The 24,057-nt window shown below is 38.8% G+C and overlaps 1 protein-coding gene across 1 annotated transcript in view; it reads right to left on the bottom strand.

The window, feature by feature from the left end:
• MCC (MCC regulator of WNT signaling pathway) overlaps window positions 1–24,057 on the bottom strand; it is a 443,929-nt gene that overhangs the window by 355,223 nt on the left and 64,649 nt on the right. The window contains 1 exon segment of the mRNA XM_032626783.1: window positions 13,029–13,276. Within this exon segment, the coding sequence (XP_032482674.1) occupies window positions 13,029–13,276 (248 nt within the window).

The raw sequence follows: 24,057 nt of genomic DNA on the forward strand, positions 1-24,057 counted from the left end.
GTCTTCCCTTTTGATAATGTGGTGTATCACATTGATTCATTTGCCTCTGTTAAACCATCCTTGCAACCCGGGAATAAATCCAATTTGACCAAGGTTTATGATCATTCATTGTATTGTTGGATTCAGTTTGCTAATATTTTGTTGAGGATTTCTGCATCAATATTCATCAAAGTTATTGGCCTGTAATTTTCTTTTTTTTGTAGTGTCTTTGTCTGTTTTCGTATCAGGATAATGGTAGTCTTGTAGAATAAATTTGGGGGTGTTATCTCCTCTTCAAATTTTTGGAATAGTTTGAGAAGGACTGAGAAGGATAGGTTCAAGTTCTTCTTTATGTGTTTGGTAGTCTTCCGCAGTGAAGCCATCCAGTCCTGGACTTTTATTTGCAGGGACCTTTTTTTTTTTTTTAAATTACAGATTCTACTTCACTTCTAATGATCTGTTCAAATTCTTTGCTGCTTCTTGACTCAGTGTTGGCAGGCTGTATGTTTCTAGATATTTGTCCATTCCTTCTAGGTTGTCCAATGTGTTGGTCTGTAACTGTTCATAGCATTCTCTTACGATTTTTTTGTATCTCTGTGGTATCTGTTATTTCTCCTCTTTCATTTCTTTTTTATTTGGGTCCTCTGTCTTTTCTTCTTGGTGAGCCTGGTTAAAGGTTTATCAATTTTGTTTATCTTTTCAAAAAACCAGCTCTTGGTTTCACTGATATTTCCTTTTGTTTTTTTTTGATTTCTGTTTTATTTATTTCTTCTCTGATCTTTATTATAGCCTTCCTTCTGCTGACTGTGGACTTTGTTCTTCTTTTTCTAATTCTTTTAGGTGGTAGGTTAGGTTGTTTCTTTGAGATTTTTTCTTGCTTTTTGAGGAAGGCCTGTATCTCTGTCTAATTTCATTTAGCATAATACCCTCAAGGTTCCTCCGTGTTGTTGCAAATGGCAGGATCTTCTTCTTTCTCATGATTGAATACTATTCCATTGTACATATATACCACATCTTCTTTATCATTCATTTATCAGTGGACACTTAGGTTGTTTCCCTATCTTGGCTGTTGTGAATAACGCTGCAATGAACATGGGAGTGCAGATATCTTTCTGAATTAGTGTTTTCATTTTCTTCAGATATATATCCAGAAGTGGGATTTCTGGATCATATGTTAATACTATTTTTAAATTTTTGAGGAAACTTCATTATATATATATATATATATATTTTTTTTTTTCTGCGGCATGCGGGCTTCTCACTGTTGTGGCCTCTCCCACTGCAGAGCACAGGCTCTGGACGCGCAGGCTCAGCAGCCATGGCTCACAGGCCTAGCCGCTCTGCAGTATGTGGGATCTTCCCGGACCGGGGCACGAACCCGTGTCCCCTGCATCGGCAGGCGGACTCTCAACCACTGCGCCACCAGGGAAGCCCCATAGTATTTTTGACAGTGGCTGTACTAATTACATTCCCACCAATGGTGCACAAGGTTCCCTCTTCTCCACACCCTGACCAACAACCTATCTCTTGTCTTTGATGATAGTCATTCTAACAGGTGTAAAGTGATATCTCATTGTGGCTTCAATTTGCATATTTCTGATGATGAGTGATGTTGAACATTTTTCATGTGCCTATTGGTCATCTGTATGTCTTCTTTGGAAAAATGTCTGTTCAAGTCCTCTATTTTTAATCAGACAGTTTGTTCTTTTTTTGGCTATAGAGTTGTATGCGTTACTTACATATTTTGGATATTAACTGCTTGTCAGATAGAGGGTGTGCAAATATATTCTCCATTCTGTAGGGTACCTTTTCATGTTGCTGATTGTTTCTTTGCTGTACAGAAACTTTTAAGTTTGATGCAGTCCCACTTGTTTATTTTTTGCTTTTGTTGCCTGTGCTTTTAGTTGTCATATTAAAAAAAATCATTGCCAAGACAGTATCAAGGAACTTTTATGTTTTCTGTTAGTAGTTTTACAGTTTCAAATCTTACATTTAAGTTTTTAACCCATTTCAAGTTAATTTTATGAGTGGTATAAGATAGGGGTCCAATTTCATTTTTTGCATGTGAATATCCAGTTTTCCCAACACCATTTATCAATGAGACTATCATTTCCTCATTGAGTATTCTTGGCTCTCTTGTCAAGTATTAGTTAACTGTATATGCGTGGGTTTATTTCTCAGCTCTTGATTCTGTTCCATTAGTCTATGTGTCTGTTTTTAATACCACTACCATACTGTTTAGATTACTATGCCTTTATAATATAGCTTAAAATCATAAAGTACAATACCTCTAGCTTTGTACTTCTCTCTCAGGATTGCTTTGGCTGTTTGGGGTCTTTTGTGGTTCCATATGAATTTTAGGCTCGTTTTTTTTTTATTTCTGTGCAAAATGCCACTGGGATTTTGATAGGGGTTGTAATTAATTTATAGATGGCTTGGGATCTTTTGTCTTGCCTCATATTCATAATACTTTCACAAACTTCTTAAGGGTAATTCCCTATATATATATCACTTATCTACTGCTATGTAACAAGCCATCACAAAACTTAGTAGCTTGAAACAGCTGCAACTTTCTGTTTCTTGTGATTCTGGGGTCAACAATTTGGGCTGGGCTCACCTGGGCAGTTCTCCATCTTATCTCACCTAGGATCATTAACGTGACTTGCAGTCATCTGGTAGCTCAACTGGGGCTGGAGAAACTATGATGTGCACATTCATGTGTCTGGGGCCTCGATGCTGGTTATTGGCTGGGCCTCTCTGTGTGGTCTCTCACCATTTGTTAGTCTAGCCTGGACTTCCCTTCATGGTAGCAGGAATGTTCCAAGAGATGAAGCTGCAAGGCATTTTGAAGCCTAGGCTCCAGAACTCGCACAATTTCACTCTTGCCACACTCTGTTGGTCGAAATAAACCAAAAAGCCACCCTAGATTCAAGGGGTGTGGGAAAAGAGCTGAAAAATATTGTGGCCATATTTTTCAATCAAGGACAGCAAACCTTCTCCTTCTTTTGTCACTTTAGCAGCAAGTGTCACAGTGAAGGCACCTACTAGATACTGGCTGAAATGAACTCAATGTTCTGGTACTTTTTTTATATCCAGCTTGAGACTATAACCTCAAGATAAGAATAGATTTAAAGGAAAAAATTAATCTTGAAAAGATTGATCTGTAACACATTACTTGGACTAGTTTTCTTTTAAAAAAAGGCCTAGGTCCAAACACATGTCTTATTTGAAAGGAACAGTTCTGCCTCAAAGAAAGAGGCCCATACTTTGAAGACTGACAATAAATCAGCAAATAGTTACTAAACCTAAGACTAGGTACTATGAGTACCAAACAGTTTTGCTCATTGATATGTTAATTTATTGATCAAACATTCATCCAGTGTTTGGCATGTGTGAGGCTCTCTGTTATTCACCCAGGATACATAATCTAGTTGAGAAGAAAGAAATATAAATGTACAATTATAACACAGGATGGTTCATAATTACAGTGACGGATAGGCATAGGATATAATAGAAGCACGTTTAAAAAACAGAATGCATTAAAATTTTTACAATTTGGTTTTATGACAAGACACATATGAATCTCCTAGTTGCAAAATATATGTGTACATGTCAGTTTAATGTAGCATTATTAAAGCCTTTTGTGGATTGCAAGAGTATATATTGAATGAAAAGACAGGAGGCAAGATTTACACATAGGACCATGTGGTGGCCATCTGCTCTTTTTACCTGCCCTGCATCCATTTACTCTTCTTGTGGTGACAGTACCTTGATTCCCTCCCTCCTTTCCTCAACTCTCAGTCCATATGATGTGGATAGAAACAACTCCACTCCAATCTTATAGGTTGTGTGTGTGTTCCAGGCCTGGCCAATCAGACCACTGCATTCTTCTGGCCACAGGGACTTGTTCAAGGATAGGTATATGACCCAAGAAGACCTAATGAGACCAATTTCCAGGATTTTTGTGGAGCTGCTGTGAAGAGAAAAATCACTCTTTTCTCTTGTAGTTACTCAACAGAACGGGAGTAATCCTGGGGCTGCTGTAGGCCACAACAAGGAGCCTGAGAATAAAGCTATTTCTGAGGGAAAGGGTTGAAACAGGGAAAGAAGAAGACTGATGGCATTGACTCTCTGGAGCTATTCATGCTAGATCTAACTGCCTAGATCCTCCAATACATTCACATTTTCTCTCTCCCTCTCCCCTCCCTCCCTCTCCTTCTCCCCTTCCCCTTTTCCTTCAAAATATTAGTGTTGAGGGTTTGTGGCTTGTCACCAAAAAGCTCTAACTAATATAGTACAGAAGGAACAAAACTCAAATCGTAGGCTTGAGAATGTATCAATTAGAAGGCCAGCATTATTGAAGCTAAGCGTCCATGTGAAGAAGTAATGGGGAACAAGATGGAGTAAGGTAGGATGAGCCCACTGCATGGTAAGGAGTCTTGACATCCAAAAGAGTTCAGAGAGTCTCTTAAGTAGGCAAGAGAGAATCAGTGCATTTTTACCATAAGTACGTATTTAAAATATTTGGAAGCCATAGCAGCATCAACTGGAATTAGACAAAAAGAACTGTTTGAAGGAAACTGCAGTAATTCAGAGGATGGGGAGGAAGACCCAGATCCGGACCATGGCAGGTCTAATCTGAGAAGTATGAACAGGTGAATCAGTGGGTATTAGGAACTGCTCAAGGCCAGGAAGGACAATGATTAATAAAAAGGGATACAAGAAGACTAAGTTAATCAAGAACTAAATCTACCCAAATTAATTCTAAAAACAGTCAATCTACAGACAGTTGTTGACAGTATTCTCAGTATGCAACAGAAGAACGTTAACATGGTACCCATTATTTAAAGAATTTAGAAGCCTCTAGGGGTAGGATAAATTAAATAAACGTATTGTTAACCCTATGATATAGGGCTTAGAGTATGTAAAAAACTACCAGTACCACCAACAAAAAACCAAACTTCTTGAAAACTTCAACTGGGCTAAAAATTGCTGTGACTTTAGTCTGGTTTTATGCTAACTGGGCAGTATTTTTAACAATGAAACACTCTCAATGAGTGATTTTATTTAAAAGACTCTGTGTTAATTATTAATTTCTCATCCAGAGTCTATAGAGAGCTTAAACCACATTTGATTCTCTAAATTTACCAGCCAGAACTCTACATACTAGTGTCAATGCAGCTGAATTGGAAAATGCCCTCTGTCTCACTTAATTTAACCTGTTTTAAGAGTTTAGAAAAATATTTATACACCTAGACAAAACCCCAACAATATTTAAGAGTACCATTCATTCTGAAAAAATTGGGATGTTTCAGGACTAGACAGGTTTTGCATATATTAACTAATTTTAGTTTTAAATTTTTTTTTTTTTTTTTTGCAGTACGCGGGCCTCTCACTGTTGTGGCCTCTCCCGTTGCAGAGCACAGGCTCCGGATGCGCAGGCTCAGAGGCCATGGCTCACGGGCCCAGCCACTCCACGGCATTTGGGATCTTCCCGGACCGGGGCACGAACCTGTGTCCCCTGCATCAGCTGGCGGACTCTCAACCACTGCGCCACCAGGGAAGCCCTAGTTTTAATTTTTTAAAAGCAAGATACTAAACCAAAATTCAGGGGGTTGCTTGTCTCTTTAAATGTGCCAAGGAATCAGGATATCTCCTTACATTTCCTTCCTCAGACTTGTGGGGTTTGGAGTCCTTCCTGTCTAACTATGTATTCTTTGATCTAACTTTTTACTTTGAGTTCCATTAAGGAAAATTCTTCCTATTAGTTTCTCCAAGAAACTTAAGTACTTTATATGCTCCTTTTGGACCACAGGGGCACTATCAGAGCAGTAATTAATGAAGCTGACATATCAGGTGGGAATATATACCAAGGAAAGGCCAATAAAGCATCTTTGAAGATACAGGTTATTGGAAACTGTGCCCAGTGTTCTAATCTTAGCATAAGTTAAATTTAGTTGCATTAATTAGCAGATTTTAATGTCTACTGTCTTAAGCAATGTTTTAAAACCATGGGGATTTGATTCAAATAAGTTCCTGGACTCTCTGAGACCTGACCAAAGGAAGAAAAAAAGTGCTCCCAAAGGTATGAAAAGCACAGACCTCATTAGGCAAGCTTGCAGCCTCGTATCAGCTCTCCGCAGACAATTCAGCCATTTATTTTTTAGTGGTCATCACCCTGAAGCAGTACCTCTTTCACATAATTCACACATTTGACAGGAATATGTAGAAATCATGTCTAAAGTTCACAGCTTAGTTGAAGTAAAAAACTGTTTATTTAAAAGGGCACGTTTGAATAAAGGTTCTGTTGAAATTGCTAACATACATAAATACCTAATGCTAGGAATTTTTTAAAATTCCAGAGTCTTCCCTCATCACAAAGAAAATTGAAAAAAAAATTTTAAATCACAATTTTTATATGTGATTTAAATTTTAAAAATTTTTAAATGAAAAAAAATTTTTTTTAATTTTTATTGGAGTATAGTTGATTTACAATGTTGTGTTAGTTTCAGTGTACAGCAAAGTGCATCAGATATACATATACATATATCCACTCTTTTTTTAGATTCTTTTCCCACATGGGCCATTACAAAGTTTTGAGTAGAGTTCCCTGTGCTATACAGTAGGTCCTTATTAGTTATCTATTTTATTATTTTTTTCCCTTTAAATCATATTTTATTGCATTTTCCTTCACCTAGTCATATTATGGGAAGTAAGAGCCTGTTCTTGTTGTAGTTATCTATTTTATGTATAGTAGTGTGTATATGTTAATCCCAGTGTTCCAATTTATCCTTCCCCCCAAAAATGAAAAGCTTTTAATCACAAAATTTTTAAATGAAAGTTACAAATAATTATAACGAATCTAGATTATTTATTTTCCAATGGGAAATCAGGTAGCATACACACAACCTTGTAACTATTTTGGCATAATGCATGCTGTCACTTTGCTGCCAAAGAGATGGGCTTCTCCAACAGGCCTTGTCCTCAGATCCCTCCTCAAGACCCTGGGCACCATGTGTCTGCAATTGCTGGAAGTGGTCTCTGGATGGCAGTGCTCTTTTTAGTTTGCATCTTGGTCATGAAGATGAAGTTTCTAAGCAAAAGTTGCAGGGGACTCAAAGAATTATCTCTTTCAATAAGTGATGTCTTAGTGTTCTCAACTCCTTAGTAGCTGTGTGGCTTAGAGCAAATCAATGAACTTCTCTGAGCCTCAGTGTCCTCCTCTACATAAGGAGGGTTCTATTCTAAAGTTGGAATGTAGTCGCAAGGATTAGAGATGATAATGATAACTAACGTAATGTTATTGTTTATTGAAAACCTAATGTGAACAGGCACTGTGTAAGAACTTTACAAGTGATATCCCACTAAGTCCTTCCAAATACCCTATAATGCAGGTATTACTACTCTATTTTTTTTTTTTTTTTTTTGCAGTATGCGGGCCTCTCACTGTTGTGGCCTCTCCCGTTGCGGAGCACAGGCTCCGGATGCGCAGGCTCAGCGGCCATGGCTCACGGGCCCAGCCGCTCCGCGGCATGTGGGATCTTCCCGGACCGGGGCACAAACCCATGTCCCCTGCATCGGCAGGTGGACTCCCAACCACTGCGCCACCAGGGAAGCCCTTACTCTACTTTTAGAGATAAGAGAAGTGAAGTTCAGAATAATCAGGAATGTAGCCTAAGTCCCACAGCAACTCAGTGGTGAACCTGGGGATTTATCATTTTAGCATATAATACTAGTTCCTAGAAAATTGCCTTGTGCATAGTAAATATTGGTAATTTTTAACCTTTTTTATTATTGCTATAACTATTAAATTTTATATAGCTGGTGCCTGAATGACAAAAAATTTTGAATATTAATTTCTAAAATGACATAAAATGATACAAAATCTATTATGATTTAGTTGATCAGATATCTTAATTTTTCCCCAAAGTATATTTGAGAAAGGTCAAAGAAAAGATTTGTAAATAAAAGTTTAAGGTCAATTAAATGTGGGGAGTGCTATGTATTTTATTCTTCTCCTGGAGATTCACAGGAAACATTAGCACATTAAAGACTCTGAGATGTCTCGAAGTAAACTCTTCATCTAATTTAACCCAAAGTTTTCAAATGTATTTGTCGAAGAATTCTTTCTTCACATAATATTTATGAGCATCTCTTGAAATCAGTGTCTGAGGAAAACATTGGGAGAAATGAATCTATCGAAACTCCTCTTCCAAGTAGAGCCTGTAATGTTTTGACAGGTCTTTTTCTGTCAACTCGACTCCCTGCTGAGATGTGCTGTGGAATGTTAGGGCTGACAAGAAAGTCTTTCTGACACTTAACTGTTAAACTTAAGTTTTTCTCAGGCTTTTCTCACAACAGTACAACATTCTTTCTACTCTCTTCACAATGCAGTCACAGGTGAAATCTCAACCGTTTCCTGAAACTCCTGCTCACGGTATTTCTTAGATCTCCTTATGGACCTTATCTTCTGCCCCATTCAATGGCCTTAAAGTTTCACTGACTCTTATTTAAACCTACTGCTACCTAATTTGTCATGTGCTTATGACTCCACAATTAAACTGTAAGTTACTTAGTGTCTGGAACTATGCACTGCACTTCAGTGAAGCCCTAAAAGAGCATGAATACAGTGCATCGCTCATTCATTCATTCAACAAATACGCATTGAGCATGTCTCATGGGCCAGGCACTGTTCTAAGTGCTGGGGTATAGCAGGACCCCAGCAAGGCCATCAGTACTCTAGCGGAACTTTTATTGCACTGGGGGAGATGGATAAATAAGTGTCCAAGTGAGGCATATAATATAATGTCAGATAAGAATTAGTGGTATGAAGCATAAGGGCGGGCATGTGAAGGAGTAAATGAGGAGAGGTTACATTAGCTTAGAAAGGCCTCTCCAAAGAGGGAATATTTAAGCTGAAATCTGAATAACAGGAAAGACTCAGCCATGCAGAGAACGTCAGAAAGAGAAGGTCAGAAAGAAGAGTGTTTTAGATGAGAGGAAAAAGCCAGGGCATAGGTTGGCGGCCGGCTAAATTTGCTAAGTTAGCGGAATAGCAGGAAGGTCAGTGTGGCTGGAGCTTGCAAAAGAAATCAGGGGAATTGCTATGAGATCACTTAGAGTGGTGGGAACGGGTAGACTGCGGTAAGGAATTTGGACTTCATTTGAGTTCATATGGAAGCCATGGAGCGCTGTAGGCACAGGAATGACCTAACCATGTTTTCATAATGTTAAAAGACCACTCTGACTGCAGGGTAAAGAATGAAATGTAAGGAGTCAAGGGAGGAATCAGGGAGGCCAGTTACAGGCTCTTTTAGTAGCCAAGGCAAGACATGACGGTGTTAGAAAAGGGTGGTGGCAGGAAAGCCAAGGAAGTGGACGGATTCTGGAAGTACTCTGGCAAAAGAGGCAATGGGACTTGCTGGCTTGAGCAAACTAGTGGATGGTGATATTTCCTAGGTGGGGATATCTGGGACAGAAACGACCCTGGGAGGAAGGGTAGGGAAGGGAATCAAAAATACTTTTTGGGGCTTCCCTGGTGGCGCAGTGGTTGAGAGTCCGCCTGCCGACGCAGGGGACACAGGTTCGTGCCCCGGTCTGGGAAGATCCCACATGCTGCGGAGTGGCTAGGCCTGTGAGCCATGGCCGCTGAGCCTGCGCGTCTGGAGCCTGTGCTCCGCAACGGGAGAGGCCACAACAGTGACAGGCCTGCGTACCGCAAAAAAAAAAAAAAATACTTTTTGACCATGTTAAGGTTGAGTCATCTATAAGATATACAGGAATATGTGTCAATTTTACCTAATTCTGAAGCTCAAGGGAAAGGGCAGGGCTAGATACATACATTTGGGAGTCACTGGCACAAAAAAAACAGGTATTTAAAATCATGAGACCACATGAGATCATCTAGGGGAGAAAATGTAACTCCAAGGCACCTCAAAATTTGGAAGTGGTCCAGGAGAAGAGGAGTTAAAAAAAAAGAAAGAGAGGGGGAGGGAGAGAGAGACAGAGAGAGAGGGAAGCCAAAACAGTATGCAGAAACCCAGGAGAATGTCGTGTTGAGAAGTCCAGGAAAATAAACTGCAGCTGAATGAAGGAGTAGTCAGCTGAGCCAATGCCAGAGATCTAGATGAGGACAGAGGAGGAACCACTGGGTCGGACAATGTGAAAGCAGTAAGAGCAGGGTCAGTGGAGTGCTAATGACTGGAGCTGGGAAGAGTGGGCTGAAGGAAGAATGAGAGGTAAGGACAGATAAGCATTCAGTGTAGACAGACTCCTCCAAAAGTTTAACTGTTAAGAGGAGCAGAGAAGTGGGGCAATAGTTAGAAGGCACATGCAGTCAAGAAAAGGTTTCTCCTGACCTCAAGATGTGAGATACTAGAGTTTATCTATACAGAATCAGAAGGAAAGATTGATGATGTAGAAAAGAGAGGGACTGATTGAACACAGAAAGCTTTGTTTAATTATTATAGATTTTTAAATGTATTTGATTCACATTAGACTGAACAGGAAGTTGTTTTCCAACATGAGTGTAATTGTGACAATCTCCAGGAAATAAAACTGAGTGGTAATAATAATAACAATATTAACTTAACTTGCATCTAGGGCTTATAGCTTATCTTTGCTATGCTAGGCATCGTTTCATGTGCTTTCCATATATTAGCTTCTTTTTAAAAATTAAAAAAAATTTTTAAATTTTCTTATTTTTGGCTGTGTTGGGTCTTTGTTGCTTGTGCACAGGCTTTCTCTATTTGCGACGACCAGGGGCTACTCTTTGTTGTGGCGCGTGGGCTTCCCATTGCGGTGGCTTCTCTTGTTGTGGAACACTGGCTCCAGGCGCGCAGGCTTCAGTAGTTGTGGCACTCAGGCTCAGTGGTTGTGGCTCACGGGGTCTAGAGCGCAGGCTCAATAGCTGTGGCGCACCGGGCTTAGTTGCTCTGCGGCGCGTGGTATCTTCCCGGACCAGCGCTCGAACCCGTGTCCCCTGCATTGGCAGGCGGATTCTTAACACACTGCGTCACCAGGGAAGCCCTATATTAGCTTCTTTATTCCTCCAAATAACAATAATTGTTCTCATGTAATACTTAATGAGGAAACTGAGATACAGAGAGATTAAGTAACTTCTCTAGTGCTGTGTAGGCAGTAAGTGACAGAACCAGGATTCCCACTCACATAAGCTGCCTCTGAAGCCTTAACTACCAGGATAAATTGGTAAATGGTCTTATGTGTGCTGGCATTTCCTCAGTTCATGATACGTTTTATGATTCACCTCCTCTCACCTCTTCTTTCTCTAAGAGTATGTGGTTATAGAAAAGGATAAAAAGGAATTGTTTTTCAACTCTTTCTTTAGTTGGGGCAATCTTATGAGACGGTCAAACCAAGTACATGTGGGCAGCAATTCCATCAAAATCATTCCTTTCAAGATATTTTATAAACACCACACATTAAAATACAATTTTCAACAGTTAGTATAATTTTTTTCATACAAGTATTCCTTCTGTAAACACATTTGATACACATTTATATATTACTTTAATGGCTATATGGCATTCTATTGTTGGGACATACCACAGTTTACTTAACCCTTCAAATATATGTGTGTGCTTATGTACTTATAGAAGAAGTCCAAGTTCTTGGCAGAAAAATTAGAAAATACAGCTTAGCAAAAAGAATTCTACTCATCCTTTCATTTAATAAACCAATTCTTAGTGTCCATTTTACATGATGCAACCATTACAAATCATGTTTTCTACTGCTATTTAAAAGGCATGAGGAAAATGCAGAGGAAAAACTGCAGGATACAAAAATTATATGGAAAGTATGTGAAAAAATATGTGAGAAACAATTAAATCACACATACACACACCACATGAGAAAGAGAGGGAGAAATGTAAACAGTAGTTGTTATTTCTGGGAAGTAAGATATTAAGGATGGTTTTTGTTTTCTTCTGCTTGCCTTTTTTTCCTGATTTTTCTATAATGAACATACACTAATACTCAGAAAAATGTTCGTTCAAAAATTAAATATTTCTACATCTTGCACTAAGAGCATATGAATTACCAGATACCTAATTTGCAGCTAAAATGGAATCCATTAAGATAGCAAGGCATAGGGGATAGGAGGGCATTTTTATTATTTCAATTACTCAATAATAATGCTCCCAATTATTCTACTGCCCAGAACACCATTCAGGGTGTGCATGTCTGTGTGTGTGTGTGTGTGTGTGTGTGTGTGTGTGTGTGTGTGTTCTGTGGGGCAGTACGGAATCATCCAAGCTAATTAGTATGTATTTAACAAATGATGGACAACTAACATGGAGCTTCACTTCTTGCCACTAGATCTACCGAGCGGAGAAAGAAACAGAGAGGGAGATCCAGGAGACATTTCCAAGGAAAAAAAGTTCCCTAAAGTATAGGCAGAAAATTCAGATACTTCCTGTATCCCTTGGTTTAGGCTATCCCTTTAAGATGCATTTTTTCTTTTATACTTTTTATAAACATACTAAAAATATGTATATTTGAGTTCTCAAAAACGTACAATAAACCCCATGTTCCCATCACTCAGCTTCAGTAATTATCAACATTTTTCAGAATTTTCTTTCTAGTTGCTTACCTTGCATTAGTAGGAAACAATAATACTTAGGAACAGGAAAACAGTTTGTAGAAACATTTTTACACATTAAATAAAAAAGAAATGGTTAAAAACCTCACTGTGCCGATCTCAACCAAGCTTTGAAGAAGTCCCTAAAGAGTTTCTGAGGTCTGCTGATTCAATTACCACCTTTCCCATCCAGTTTGCCCTTCCTCCCCAGTAGCTATCTGAGTGCACTATTACACTTGGGAAATGGAAGAACTAAAATAAAGAAAGCAGTAAACCAGGAACTGGGAAGCCACAGGACAGAACTGGGGGATTAGCAAGCGCTCACCCAGAGCAAGTGTGGTCCAGAGGACAGCCTGGGGACAAGCAGGCATCAGGCCGGGCAGGCCAGTCTCACGAAGGTCACGAAGTGGGGACAGGGGTGCATTATGAACTGTCACGGGGCTATACCTACCCAAACTGTTGTCACTGCTCGTGGGCCAGGAAGCAATTCTGTCCCTCAGCTTCTTCTTTTTACAGGAATTGTCTGACTTCTCAGAAAGGCCTACTTCCTCCTTCCTAATTTCTCTGACGAGCTGCATGCGGCACCTTGTAAAATCCTGAAAGGAAATCTTCCCATTTTCATCAGCGCCCAGCTGGTTCATGATCTCAGCCACAGACTCTTCCATATTCAACTGGCGACAGACCATCGACAAGTCATTTCTACAGAAGGGATTGAACAGAAAAAGGGCTTGTTAGGAGAGACATTTAAGCTAGAGAAAATAGTTAATGAAAAAAAAAGAGTATTTCTTGAATACATCCACACGTAGGAAACCTATTTCCACATTTCTCATTGCTTCTGGAAAAGTGCTAAGTGTGCAAAAAGATCTGTTCCACCTGGGTTATTCTAGAAAGCACTCTATTATTATTTGGAACAGTGAGGCAACTTTAAATCCTTCGTTCTCTTTTTTTCTTCCGTGTCCATGCCCTTTCCTCCTTTTCTTTCTTTTGAAATTGACAAAGCACCTGTAGAGGGTAGCATTGTTACCTAACTGTAAGATAAAGTTTCAGAACATAGAAAAGATATTGTTTCCACTCTTGGCAGAGTTGAAAATCTCATCAAATTGTAAAGGAACAACAAAGATTTTAACAAGCTTGACTTTTCAGCTTTCTGGACCAATCAGCTAATTGTAGTACTTCTTTAAAATGTTATTTAATTTCAACTTTCATGACTCAGTGCTCGCCTACCTCTGGTTTTTCCTGATTTTCTTTGAGTATTTTCCACCTTCTCATCAGCAATTAGTAAACCCTAAGCCTTAGGGCAGGGATCAAAATCCCAAAAGTCTTCCAGGTCTAGGACTTAATGTAAACGTGTGAAGTGGGTGGATTTAAGACAAGAGGGGTTTCTGGAGTCTGTGGCTGGACCAGAGAAGTATATTCAGCCTACAGGTTCTCAAGTTAAAGAAAGAGAAAGAAAAAGAATAAAAAAGAAACAAGAACAACACCACTATGCTGGCCAAGAACATTTATCTGGAGGACATCATCTGACCCTGCACATATAAATCTTGTTCTTTTCTCTCTTTCTAAACTCTTTGGGAAAATACTTTGTTCAGATTGCTCCAATTCTAAGTCTCAATAAAGGTAAAAGGATTATGAATTTAAGAGCTGGAAGAGATATTAGGAACTGGGCCATGGTCACAAGAACAGCTAGTTAGTGCTCCTGTCTCAACACACCACCAAACCCAGTCATCTGGAGACCATGACCAATTTGATGTTTGCTGATACCTGAAACCTAACCATGAAAAGACCAACCCTTCTCCAGTCACCCTTCACAAATTCCTTCTAGTCCATGCTAGTATGATTCCCCAAGTTCCCTAGGCTCACAGAATTGTAGATATTTTTAATATCTTCTCATTCACTCCATTTTAACCCTAATTCCCCCCATCCTCGTCCCTAGTATCCAATCTCTAATCAAATTTCTGTTGGTCCTGTCCCTGAAATGCTTCTATATTTACTCTTTATTATGTTTTTCAATACACATAACACTCTCCAAAGCCTTCTTAGTTTATACCAGGTCCATTACATTAGCTTCTTTAGTTGATCACCTTGCTTCCATATGCCATCCATTTTCGTGTTTCATAAAGAATTTTGACACACAGCTACAAGTTTTAGTTTATCTTGTTTGTCTGTCTGTGTATATATGTATAGTATATAATGCTTATGTGTATGTATTTATGCTTTTATTTGTAAGATAGATGGATGGGTAGATAAATAAATATACACATATGGAAGGAAGTATGGTAGATTAAATTAGTCCTAATTTTTCATTTCTCTGTAGAACTGTTATACATCTATACCCTTGCCTTGGCCTTGGGGCCAGGGACACTCATGGTAGGTATGATCCTTCCCATCGTTTTAACTTCAGGCTTGACATCTAACTTAGCCTCTGGGGTGTATGTGTTTATCTAGTTAATCCCCTACTGGGCTGTCCCCTTTTGCTTCTGCCATTATTATGAGAAGAACAAACCATGATAGCTATTAACCCTCTAGCCTGGACCCCCAAATGAGCCACTTCAGCTGATCTGCAGACGTGTAGCATAAGAATCACTGCAGCTGACCCAAAGGTATGTAATCAAGAATAAATTCTTATTGTTTATGCCAATGAGATTTTGTGATTGTTCCCCAGCAATAGCTAACTGATACATTGGAATAATTTTTTGATCCATTCATATGTTTATTTTTTTACTCTTTGCTGAATACAACCTGTCTGATATTCAGCTGGATTCATCCCAGACAGGAATGAGTATGATTCCTGTAAAACAGGAATGCAGTACTGTTTATGTACTGCTTACATAACAGTAAAACAGGAATGCAAACAAAAAGAAAGGGCCAATGTTCAGGTTCTACATCTAAAAAAAGAATTTCTTTATCATGTTTTTAGACAATAATCTTAAAAATTAGGCTTGGTGGGAGATAAGTAGGTTTTCTAAATTTCAGAAGTTCACATAACAAGATGTTAACACTAATATTTTCTGAATAGTAGGAATATGGTGTTTTCATTTTCTTATTTTTGCCTATTGTATTTGTAACTTTCTAGAATGTACTATACTACTTTCATAAATTGCTATGTCATTTTATAGGTTTTAAAAATGAGGATAATAATAGCACCTATCTCTTAGGGTTGTTTTGAGGATAAATGAGATGATGCATGTAAAGCACTTAACACAGTTCCTGGCACATATTAAGTACTCAATAAATAGTAGCCATTATTATGATTATTTTATAATTATTGATCATAAATCTTTAACAATGCCCCAGTTTCACGATTAAGTCTTTAGTAATTAAGCACAAACTGCTCAGGGGAAAATAGTGCTTATTGAACTGAACTGACTCCTTCACTAAGTGGAGCAATCTATCTGCAGAGGCTCGCCTTCCTCCCTGCCTGTGGCCCACTTACACTTGGGCGCCCTGGTGAGAAACCCAAGCCTGTCCAAGCTTGAGAAGCCCCATTCCACAAAAAGCAGCTCAAAAAAGGATTTGTGTTCTAGAAATGTCAAATGTCAACTCAGAGGAGAATGCATAATTTTGCATCTTTATTTAAAAAGTGTAGGTCACTGGGCTTCCCTGGTGGTGCAGTGGTTGAGAGTCCACCTGCCGATGCAGAGGACACGGGTTCGTGCCCCGGTCCAGGAAGATCCCACATGCTGCGGAGCGGCTGGGCCCGTGAGCCATGGTCGCTGAGCCTGTGTGTCCGGAGCCTGTGCTCCGCAACGGGAGAGGCCACAGCAGTGAGAGGCCCACGTATCGCAAAAAAAAAAAAAAAAAAAAAAAAGGTGTGGGTCACTGAGAGACTCTCATAAAAGGTCAAAAACAAAATACAGTACGTCCTACTAAATTAAGTCAGACAGTAATCTTTAAACAGCGGTGCTAGTTTCTAAAAACTAAGTGAAAGCTAAAGTTTCTCAGTATAGAAACACAGAACTAGCAAGAACAACTAACAAACCTGCAGGGCGAAATGCTACTATCCCCATTTTATAGATGAAGATGTGAAGGCTGAAAGAGTCCCAGAGCTAATATGTGGCAGAGCCAGGAATCTAAACCAAATCAGTCTGATTCCAAAGCTCTTGCCCTTTCCATTCTACCAAACACCGCCTTGGATGTCAATGATACTTAAACTTTGGCCTCTGAACACAAATAAGGACAGCAATAATAGGAACAGCTTGATGATCAACAGTCATTAAGAACAGTACTTTTATCTTAAACCAGAAAGACTACATATATCTATATATGTGCTCCCCGACTATGTTAAATACGGATGAGAATAATACTACATTTTGATATCAACATGAGACAACAGTTACAAGAGAGAGAAAAAAAAATTCCAGGGAGTTCCCTGGCGGTCCAGTGGTTAGGACTCTGTGCTTTTAAGATCCCGTAAGCAAACCGAGTGACACAGCCAAAAAACAAAAAAAAAATCCCCAAAGCTCTCCTTTACATATAAGAGCAAGCCCAGAGAACTTGATCACAGTTTCACTATCAGCCATTGTGCTAGGGCTGTTTCAAACAGCTCGCAATGAATTACATGCTCCTGTGACTACGCCCCTTTGCATTATGTCTTTGCCTTTCCTCCCATCAACAGATGGAGGCTATTTCCCTGACCTTGAATCTGGGCTGGCCTTGTGACTTGCTTTGACCAGTGGAATGTGGCAGAAATAACTAACGTTCTAGGATTCATGAACACATGCCTTATGACACCTTGTAGTTTCCACTTTCAGCTCAAATCCTTCCAGCTTCATGCTGGCCTTGTCGCCCACTCAAGGCCACAAGTGGTCTCTTCCTTCTTCTAGCATTTAGCACCTGTACCATTCATTCAGTGACTGTATACAGCCATGGGACAACTTTTAGGTTGTTTTACTAAACTTTCATTTCTCTTTCTCTTTTTTAAAAAATTATTTTCAGGGCTTCCCTGGTGGCGCAGTGGTTGAGAGTCCGCCTGCCGATGCAGGGGACACGGGTTCGTGTCCCGGTCTGGGAGGATCCCACATGCCGCGGAGCGGCTAGGCCTGTGAGCCATGGCTGCTGAGCCTGCGCATCCGGAGCCCGTGCTCCGCAACGGGAGAGGCCACGACAGTGAGAGGCCCGCGTACCGCAAAAAAAAAAAAAATTATTTTCACACACTCAAGTCTTATCTTCCCAACCTGACCACAGGCTCCTGGAAGCCAGTGGCCATGCATCAATCTCCCTTAAGATCCGTTCAGCACCCAGCACATCACCCTGTACACAACAGAACTCCATCACATTTGTTTTGATAGATGGATCTGTAAACTCTCAGGAGTTAAACATGATCATTCTTTTGAAGGGGTTCCCCACTTCATCTGATATCTTCCCACAGTACCTGTCTTTGTATCTTCCCACAGAAGGCAGCAGCACATGGGATGCCCAGTGAGTACGAATGACCAATGGGCACCGTAAAAACAAACAACAACCTTGTAGCCTTAGTGACAGAGCAACATAACAGTTTCTCCGCACTAGGCCAGGAACATTTCTCAGAGGAAGACATAATGAGCAGCGGTTGTCCAAAACTAATATAGTCCAGTGGAGAACTATTTCAGTAGTAGTAACATCATCATATAAAGCACTGCCTTTAAAATAAAAACCAACAAACTTTTGTATATTATTCCAGAAAATACACCCATTCATCTTAGAAAATGTAGACAAGTAAGAAGAAAATACAAATTACATGCTACCTTTCTACCCGGCAATAACCATAGTGAACATTTTAACTAATTTCACAAAATTATGGTAAATATTTTTTCTCTAAGTTTCCTCTAAATAAATAAATTTCCTCCAAATAAAATTTTCCTTTCATCATTGCTACAACTGCTCTAGAAGGTGTTTCATATTTATTCATATTCATATATGCATGTCTTATCTTCAGAGGATATAACCATGAGAAATAGATTCTGGTTTAGCAGAGGAACTGGTCAAATAAGGTAATATTTGGCTCTGCAGAGAACACCAATCACCAGGCAGCACTGAAGATCAATGCTTCTAGCTCAAAACTGCATGGTTTTACAAAGCATAGCTATTACTTTCTGTATGTAGAAGCCTTTTGGTCTCTTGGCTATTCTTTTTCTTTTAACTTGTAAGGAAATTGAGTAGGAAGTGAAAATTCAATGAAGCTATTCATCATTCAGGGAAATTCACAGCCTAACATCAGGAATAGATAACGGGAAAGATGGGCTTAGGTCTCTCAAGCTCAGATGCAGAGAAAAACACTATTCTTCCCCACAATGATACTAAACCCCAAACCCAGTTGGAATGAGGGCTATGTGAAAGCAATTGTTACTCTGAGGAAGGGTTAGATGCTTCTGTTCACAGCTCTCAAGGAACAGACACCTTTGGAACTAATAGGTATGCCAGAAATAGCTGCTTATGAAAGAACTCAAAACAAGTCTATAAGTTCATTTTGCCTCTCTAACTGTTCAATTTGAGTTACACAAAAATGTAATTTAGGGGACTCTAATTTCAGTTCCATAAATATTCAAAGTGTGAAAAATCATAAATAAGTCATTAAAAAACAGCTTCTGGGCTACGGCTGGTAATTTCTGAGTATAATTGTTGGAGGGAGCAAATGCATTTGCCTTTCACAATTGCTTCTGAGTTTATCTGGTCTAAAGTGAAGACCAAAACAAACAACTAAATAAGCAAATAAACTTATCGTTAAAAGGAGAATAGTTGATCGATCTGAAGGACTTCAACAGAATTCAGAAAGATAGTAAAGAGATGGGAGAAGCTGGCCAGTATGCTGCATGATGGGAATGAGAATTGGGGCTGCCAACAGTGGGGCTACCTTACCTTTCAGAGCATGGAATAAATAGATGTTCAATGGTTGTAAATCAGGATACTTACACAGTGGTATAAGCACATTATGGAAAAAAATCATCAAGAGAACTAAAAGCACAAGTGGTAAAAAACTGTACCTGGGGAGTGAGCTTGGGCATTGAGAGGTGGATGGGGCAGGAGACTTGTGTTTTGTCAAGTGCCCTTCTGTACCATTTTATTTTATTTTACCATGTGCATGAATTATTTTGATAAAAGTAATGTTTTCAGGTTTAAAAGATCAAATAAGTCATTAATTTAATCTGAGCTGTAACAGACAAAAGATTAGTATTTAAATATACAACAAATTCCTACAATGTAATAAGAAAAAGATAACAACCCAGTTGAAAAATGGGTAAATGATAAGAACAGAAAATTAACAAAAAATGGCAAAGATGTGGAAATATTCTCAACCTCGATAAACATAAGGAAAATGCAAATTCAAGCAAACAATGGGATACCATTTTAATAGGTATCGGATTGGCAAAAATGTTAGTCTGACAATACCAAATGTTGACAAAGAAGCAGAAACTTTCATGCGGTGTTGGTGGAAAACAAAAACTGGTACCACTTCTTTAGAATGAATTTTGGCAACATCTAAAAAAAATGCACACCCTTCAACCAGAAATATCACTTTTAGTTATATATATTAAAGAAACTTATGCAAGGATGGAAGGAGACATGCACAATATCTGTAAGAGCAAAGATTTGGAAAAAGCTTAGTATTAATAATCATGCTAATAAGAACAGCGAACATGCATCGGATGCTTACTGTGTGCCAGGGCCTGAGCTAGTGGATACGTAAATTGAGGAATTGTCAGCTAATGAAATATGATCAGAGTTTTCAGAGGAAATACATTTGTAATATATCATAATTAATAAATCTCAAAAACAGCAGTGAGTAAAAACCTCAAGAATAACATGAACGACAGGACAGTTTTTATCTAAAGTTTAAAAATATACCAAAAACCACTATAAATTATATATGAATAATAAAAACAAAGTCAGGAAGCAAAAACATCAACCATAAAGTGGTGAGGGAGAGAGGGGAATAGAATTGGGGAGGGGATAAAGGGGTTTTAACATGCATTTACAATGTTATATTAAAAAATCATAGGCAAATATGACACAATGTCTACATCTTTTCAATCTGGGTATGGATACATGTGTGTTTACTATACACTTTGTAGTTTTCAATATTTAAAATCTGTCTTAATAAAAAAAAATCTAATGCATGAAAGGCAACTTAAAACAAATTTGGCCTGAGGTCACAGTTGAAGGATAAAACATTTAAAATGAGCAATGTCATTCATATCAGTAAGCACTTGTAGGACATGTCTCGTGGAGTTGATCAAATTAGATGATCCAAAATGACATTGTTCATCCTTACAGGCTATAGAGCACCTGATTATTCTCCTGGTATGATTTTCTAAAAGTAGAATTACTCATTGTTCAACAGTCTAATCTCTCAATACAGTTTTTCAAACATCCCTCGAGAAACATCCACCAATTTTTAGCCCCACCAGCAGTGTTTCAGCTACCCCCACTTGTTTTACATACTTTTCTGGAGAGCAGAATCAAATTCCCCATCTCTATGGTCTCACTTTCTTTTCTGTGAAGGCATTTATACCACACATTCCCAGAGACACATTTCTTTCCTTCTCTTCAGCACTCAGTACTGACGTCTGCCTTCTCCTTGAATCTCCTTCCTTTATTAGCCTGTGTAACAACCCTGTCTTCTAGTTTCCCACCTCTACATGACTACTCCTTCAGAGTTCTTCTCCTTAAATATCCATGTTACCCAAGGCCTTGTCCTTTCTATTTTCCCACTTTATAGACGCTCTATAGCTGATCTAATCTAAATTTAGGGCTTTATCTATCACTAGGAACACTGACTTCCAAATCTCCCTCTCCAGTTAAGTAGTAATCCATTTTGACTATATAGCTACACTTCAGTGTCATACATTTATCTTGAACTCAAAGTCCTAAACTGAATTCATCATTTTGTATCCCTTTACAAGTTGACTCCTCCTCTCTACATAAATTACACCACTGGTCACCCACAGCAGAAGTCTAGAAATTTTCTAAGTTGCTTCCTTCTCATTTATTCCCCCTGCAATCAGTCACCCAAAATAGTGTCTGTTGTTCTAAATGGCTCTCATATCCATCCCATCCTGATCATTCTTATCACCCTCATCGTTTTCCACTTGAATTACTATAATGGTCTCCTACTGGCTCTCCCTCTTTCCAACTGGTAGGCGACATGTTATTTTTACCTGCTTAAAATCCTTTCTTTGTGCCCTTCAAGACTTTCAGCTTCATACCCATGTTTCTCACTTCATAGCTAAGGCCCTATCTTTCTAGCCTCACTCTCCTGCTAAAGTAGGCAACCTGCATCCTAGCCCACTGAATTTCTTTTAGGTTCCATAAGAGGCATTGTTGTTTTACATGCCCATACTTTGTATATATTTAGCCCTCTGCTTGGAAAATCCTCTCTTTACCTTTCTCCAAACGCCAGCCCATGCTTGTAATTCACTTGAATAGCATCTCCTTCAGAAATCTTCCCTAAACATCTCAGGTAACTCCCAGTTTAATTTGATGCCCCTTCCCTGTGTTACTAAGTCACCTGTGCTTGCTTTGATCACTTACCCCACTGTACAGTAATTATTGATTTATTTTTTTCTTTCTTCTACCAGACCAGAGACTGGTAACTAAAACCTACAACCAAATCCAGACCATTGCCTGCTTTTGTAAGTCAAGTTTATTGAAACCCGGCATACCCATTTGTCTATGGTTACTTTCTCACTACAACAGTTGAGTTGAATACTTGTGACAGAGTATATGGCCCATAAAACCAAAAATCTTTACTATATGGCCTTTTATTTAAAAGAAGTTGCAAACTTCTGTACTAGACTGTAAATTCTTAGAGGAGAGGGTTCATTCTTTGTTCATCTTTGAATCCCTAACACCTGGCATACAAATAGCTGTTAAATAAATAAGTGGGTAAATAAAATGTTAGATTTGAGGTAAAAGAGGTGGGGAGAGAAGTTAATGAGGACCTTCAACCCCATTTCTTCTTTGCTTTTTGCATACCCCAATTTATAATCACAAATGAAAACAAAACAAGTTGATATCACTAGGGTTTTTTTTTAAGATTTTTTTGATGTGGACCATTTTTAAAGTCTTTATTGAATTTGTTCCAATATTGCTTCTGTGTTATGTTTTGTTTTTTTGGCCTCGAGGCATGTGGGATTCCAGCTCCCTGACCAGGGATTGAGCCCACACCCCCTGCACTGGAAGGCGAAGTCCCAACCACCCGACTGCCAGGGACATCCCCATATCATAAGGTCTTAAAATATCTTCTAGTAATTTAAGCCTTCTGTGCTAGTGGTACTCAACTCTGACAGCATATGATGTTCACCTGGGGTGATTAAAACATATTGATGCTCAGGCTCCATTGCTGACAAACTAAATCAGGGTGGGGGGGGGAGGGGGCAGCATCGATATTTGTTAGAAGGCTTCCTAAGTGATTCAGAGTAGAACTTCTACACCAACAGTCTGAAGGGACGAGAGCTTTGAGGCAACTCAGAAATCTTAATTTAAAACCAACCAACCAAAGAGACACACTAGATGTTGGTAAGTTATATACTAGTAAGGTGAAAAGAAAGAGATATTTTAGAAAAGTTATCTACAGAGGCGGAAACAAAATGATTCCTCCTCTAGCATTTAAGCTCCATGAGGATGGAGCATTTTGTCTCTTCTGTTCACTCTTGTATTCCCGATACCAAAAACAGTACCTGGCACGAAACACGCGATCAGTAGACAAATGATGAATGTATGAATAAGTTTTTCATTTGCTTTCAGTCAGCCAGAAGCCCCAGAAATACTCCAGTTAATTGAAATTTTATACACAAAGAAGGCAAATTAGCAAACATAATCTTCAGTTAATCAACAGACAACATTTTTTTAGGGGCATAAACATTACCTTCTACAATTTAAAAGAGTGTTTTGATTTTAAAAAGGGAAAACAAAGAGACACTGCTGTGGGTAAATGCAGCCCAGCCTCTAAAAAAATTCAATATTTACTTTTAAAAAGGTTAGCTGTCATCTGCAAACTCATGGGAAGAGAACATGAAAAGCCATGAAGGAAAGATAAAATTGGTGACATTACCTAAGCAAACCAAATGCCATACGACATGCATCCTAAGCAATTAATAGAAATCGTCTTGGACCTTCGCTCTTAAAGCACTAAGCACGCTAGCCCAGGGAAGAATATCTGAGGCTGGCTAATTCTGTTTCCTTGTTTCTTCTTTCTCTTTCTCATAAAACATAGTACTAGAAATTATAAAGCTGTTGGCCTAATTTTTATATCTGAAAAAAATGCTTTTGGTTGAGGTTACCAACTTGAAAAAATACAGAAGAACAGGAAAGACGAAAGTCAAGATTGAAAGAAGACACACTGTGTCATCGAATTTATATTATAAAGATTTTCCTTTTGAAATTTCACTCCTAAAGGAATATTTGAGATATAAGCTCTTTGGAAAGCCAGAATTTCCCATTACCAACTTTCTCAATATTGTCTATGTTGAAACCTATTTTAACTCCTGTGAATCAATATTTAC

Source organism: Phocoena sinus, chromosome 3 (assembly GCF_008692025.1).
Source record: "Phocoena sinus isolate mPhoSin1 chromosome 3, mPhoSin1.pri, whole genome shotgun sequence".
Classification (NCBI taxonomy): Eukaryota; Metazoa; Chordata; class Mammalia; order Artiodactyla; family Phocoenidae; genus Phocoena; species Phocoena sinus.